This window comes from Adiantum capillus-veneris, chromosome 6, assembly GCF_014529385.1.
Source record: "Adiantum capillus-veneris isolate H3 chromosome 6, ASM1452938v2, whole genome shotgun sequence".
Classification (NCBI taxonomy): domain Eukaryota; kingdom Viridiplantae; phylum Streptophyta; class Polypodiopsida; order Polypodiales; family Pteridaceae; genus Adiantum; species Adiantum capillus-veneris.
This window is the reverse complement of record NC_140936.1, coordinates 110069965-110074759: the sequence shown is the minus strand read 5'-3', so window position 1 is coordinate 110074759 and position 4795 is coordinate 110069965. Positions and strand designations below refer to the sequence as shown.

Here is a 4795-nt window from a genome sequence, read left to right as displayed (position 1 = left end):
GGTATAGAGTGTGTCCACCACCCTCTTCCTATTGGCTGACCTCTAATTAACCTTAATCCCAAAGGGCCCCTAGAGGGTTCATATTTTTCCTAATGTTTGTGCTTTGGTACCCTCAAAAACCTTAGTCTCTACTCTTATATACCTTTGAAAATCAAATCTCAAGCACCCACACCCGTGGTTTAGACACTGTTGATTGCAAAGACTAGTGGAGAGGGTCTAGCATTGCTCGATTGATTATGCTTCCTGATGAGCTTTCTCACAGCTCAATAATGGTAAATCCAAAAGCAAGCCCCAAGAGGCTCCATTATTAAGATTATAGTTCCCAACTTTGTACCTCAACCTAAGTCCTTCTCAACCAAGATAATAGATCCCTCTCTTACTTCACTATTGTAATAAAAAGGCCCAACCTTTCGTGGACAACTTAAGGACCTCTCTTCTTAAGCAAGAAAAGAGAAACCAATAGCTACGATGCCAATGTAATGGAAATAGCCTATGAAGTTTGAGAATAGAGGAATTAAGAGAATTAGAGAGAACATTTTTGTGAGATGGTAGCAACATAATCATATTACTTAATTACAAAGTAGCAACATAATCATAGTACTTAATTAACTTGGCATGAAAAATACTCCTACAAGAGAGGGAGTTTAGAGAACTTGACAGCAGTTGACGACCGGATTTATGTGAAGCCCATCCCCGCTCCAATAGGCTTTTGTATTATAGGTTCTCCCATCAAAAGAGACTTGGTACAATACAATCTTTGTGTTCCTTGTGACCTAGGTGATGCAATGAAGATGAAAAGATTCATGCATCACGAGCATAACATAGACTTTGTCAAAAGAATTAACTATCCCCAGTCTCAGTCTCAAGGCCTCAAACACCTTCAAAGGTGGAAAGAGCTAGCGGGAAATAAGGGTAGGGAAGAGGAAGAAGAAACATTCATAGGAGAAAGAAATAGTTTCTCTCTTATCATCACTCTTCTTGCTAGCATACATAGTAGCATAATAATGAAGATGGAGAAGATGGCATGCTTAAACATTGAAGCATGTCTCTTGGTTGGATTTGCATTCCATAGCCAAGAGTATTGGTGTAGGCTCTCAACTTCTCTACTAGCTTGGAGAAGGAGATGGAGCTCTTGCACTTTGCACTCCACACAATGAGTGTGTGTGTGTGTGTTTAAGTATAAAAAATCCCCGCAGAATTGAGCCATACTTAGACAATTGTATTAAATAATATATTAAATAACAATATTTTAAAACAAGATGTCATAAACCTCGATTATCAATTCATATACACTAATACAACATTCTGTATCTAATGGATAATACAATCATTTAGATAAAAAATTTGATCTTTGATCACTACAATATAATATCTTACTGTTGTATCTTATGTGCTCATCCTTTGGGATGAACTTCCACTATATCTACATGTAGAAGGATCCAGCTGGTACATTGGACGATCTTCCGTTACTACTGCATTTTTCGTTGTAATCCCAAGGAAAGAATCTCTTACCTGTCACCATCCAAGAAACACAAGCCCCTCAGAACTGGCATTACTTGGGAAGACAGGTGTCAACGTCTCCCTCCCCTTGTTATTGGTGTCAAAAATTACAGCAAAAACTAACAACATAACATCGATCGAATATTATATTAAAAGATTGAGCAATTTATTTCTGATATTGTTTTACATCTTTTAATCCCAGACAAAATCGGAAAGCATCTCCTTTGTAAATTGGATCAATTTTCAAAAGTCGAGTCTACTGCCATCTCATCCGAGACCCCCACTTGAGGATTAAGGCTCTTTTTACATTCCTTGAACTAATTTCAGAGTAAACGTTTGCTTCAAAAATTATGCATCTATCCACGAAGAAAAGATAGCATCAAAAAGTATTTTATAATTGTGAATTCACCACTATATACTTACCTTCATCCAAAGTGAGTTCCTGCATACAAAGATAGAAGTACATGTCTGTAGGAACATTTTGCTAGGCGGATGTTTAAGTTGGGCAGCATGTTACTCATATACAGATTGCATTTTCAAAAGATCTAGTCATTAGCTCTTCCTCCAAGATCCTTACCAGAGGCATAAGCATATCTATAAAACTAATTGAGCTCGAAAGATCAATAACACCTCAAGCTAGTGAGTGAAAAATCAATTTAACCCAATCTATGTAAACCAGATCTGAGTGCCGAACTGCAATCCATGTGGATAACCCAATGGAAGCTATATGTCTACTGTGTTTGTGCTTAAAGGATCCCGCACCTAGCCTACCAGAGCCATCTTGATAGGTAGATGTTTGAGTCTCATTTTGCCTTCAGCATGTAAAAGTTTAAGAGAATATCAGAGCTAAAACCATGTTTATGATCAACCGAAGAACCAGACAATGTTTATTTTCAGCATAAAGTAAAAATCCACAAGAAATACCTACAATCCAAAGTATTTTCATCGCAAAATGTTAGTAAGTGAAAAGGCCAAAACCACCAGCATCTAGAAGTCCAGCAAGTCAAGAAAAGAGCGTGGGTGCCAGAATTTTGCTTGTGTTTCTGATCATTATTCAAAATTGTACCACCCGTATCCGAGCAATATGTACCTAGCATGGAAAAATGTCTCCCATAAAAACGTCTAATGTTCATTATGGCTGGTAGGGAATCAACTCCAAATTTCTATCTTCCATAACTGGATGTTGGTCTTCTAAATCCTTCAAGTGATAATGTATGCCTATCCTCCATTGGCTAATATCCATTGGGAATTTAACTACGGCAACAATAATCCTGCTAACTGTCTGATGAGATGTATATGGACTGCAGGATCCATAAGCATATACCTCATATGTAATGTCAATAAATTTTCTTTGCTATGAACTATGTATAAGTATGTCCCCAAGTAAATGCAATCAGATAGCGGTCAAAGTTTCTCAAATGTTGATCCAAATTTTTCCACAATACATACCTGTATGTTCAATAATGAAAATAGATTGATTTTTAGAGAATCGAAGATTGTAAATGTACTGAGTGGGTAATCTACCTCAGTAGATTATTATGTACTCTACCTCAGTATTGCAGCCAACAATTAGACACCCAGATTTCAGATGATACCACCATAACTACTAATTTATTTCAAACAACATCAGCAAATTGTTGAGAAAAAGTATGCAACACCCCAAATACTGAGTAGGTGCAAAACTCCAACTACTGAGTAGGTACTTGACACAGGTTTCAGAGCTTATTTTTCACCATAGAGTGAGTTTATATTTGTACAACAAAATTTAAAAAAAAACCGTATTCTGCTGGATTTTGATCCTATTTTTCACAACTCCATTTACTATTTTTTCCACACAAAACTTTATCTAAGGTTTCATAGTTATCTTTTACAAGATCTTCACCTGAGATAACTGATATTATACGCAAAGATCCCGGTAATTGGGTACCAAACAAATTTATGTTTCTATGTATTTTTGTCTCTTTTACTGTATTCACCTAAGCTTAGATATAGAAAACTGCAAGAAAAAGATGTATTTAAGAGAAATTGCAAGTATTTATACTTCCCCAAAACTCTTGAGTAGGTGCAGATGCACCTACCTGTATGATGCTGATTCCCTTTCGTTTGTATACGATGACGCATGTGGATTTGACCGTAATAGATGGTATTTGGCGGATACACATGTATCCTGTATGAACTCCGCACTCCATGTATTATGTATGAAATCCGAGATCTGTGGCAAGCTAGGCATAGAAACCCACATCCCTTACTCTGAGGTACTACGAAGATTAAGAAACTCAAAGATGCATGTGATAGCAACCCTTCAAAACCTTTGATCTGCCTTACTACACATATCTGTTGACCAGATATGCTTCAATCATAGAATGTCGACCGGGGACTGCATGTACACATTGGAGGTTCATCTCAGTCCATCACACCGAAGATAAACCATACCAAAACGTCCAATCCTGGTGTGTGTAAATACTGGTTATCATGTCTAATGCATAGACCTTGTGTGTGACTCTGTGTTTCTGTGTGTGTGTGTGTGTGTGTTTGTGTGTGTCTCGGTGTGTGTGTGTGTGTGTGTGTGTGTGTTGCGAGAGCATGTGGAGTAAGTAGGATTGGCATGCGGTTTTGCGTGTGTGTGTGTTGTGAGAGCGTGTAGAGTAAGCAAGATTAATATGCAATGACACAAGTCGGAAATTGTGAGGGGTTACCTGCGTAGAGGGATGATGCAGGTGGAGAGCCAAAATGCTGGGTAAACGGGTCGCTCAGACTCCCGACCAAGGTCGCAACCAGAGTGCCATCGTATGTCTATCACGAGCAGAAAACCGCAGAAAAATTGTAGGAGAAGAGGGAGATTCAACGAGGTATCGATAAGAATGCATGCGCTCACAAAACCGCGCAGGGTTTGTGTGTGTGTGTGTGTGACAGAGAGAGAGAGAGAGAGAGAGAGAGAGAGAGAGAGAGAGAGAGAGAGCTGTATGTGAGCGCACCTGCCTGTGTTCGCTTGCGAGCAAGAAGGGCGTGTGGCAGTGTAAAGAGATAATTAAGTAGATCCCAATTTTGCAAAATTAGAGGGGTTGTTTTAAACACCCATACCTACAGCTTGTTGACTCCATTATGAGCCTCCACATTCGGTGAGTTATCTCACCACCAGTCCAAAACTCCAGCTAAACCAAAAAAGATCCAGCTATGAAGCGTGTTTCCTTGGGGCTCTAGGGTTTAAGCAAGGAAGATGACTTGTATCGAGAGCAATTACAAGCAAGGGTGTATGCAAGAGAAGATCATAGGTTGAAGCATGTCTCCCCTACGC

At 38.8% G+C, this 4795-nt stretch overlaps 1 protein-coding gene across 1 annotated transcript; it reads right to left on the bottom strand.

Annotated features, from left to right (window-relative positions):
* Positions 1-3305: 3305 nt before the first annotated feature.
* LOC147456073 (uncharacterized) lies at positions 3306-4528 on the bottom strand (the record flags this gene model as incomplete). The annotated part of the gene is made up of 2 exons (XM_086513804.1): positions 3306-3722; positions 4197-4528. Coding segments are annotated over 2 exons (480 nt in total), but the record flags the coding sequence as incomplete, so codon positions are not given.
* Between the last annotated feature and the right edge of the window lie 267 nt (positions 4529-4795).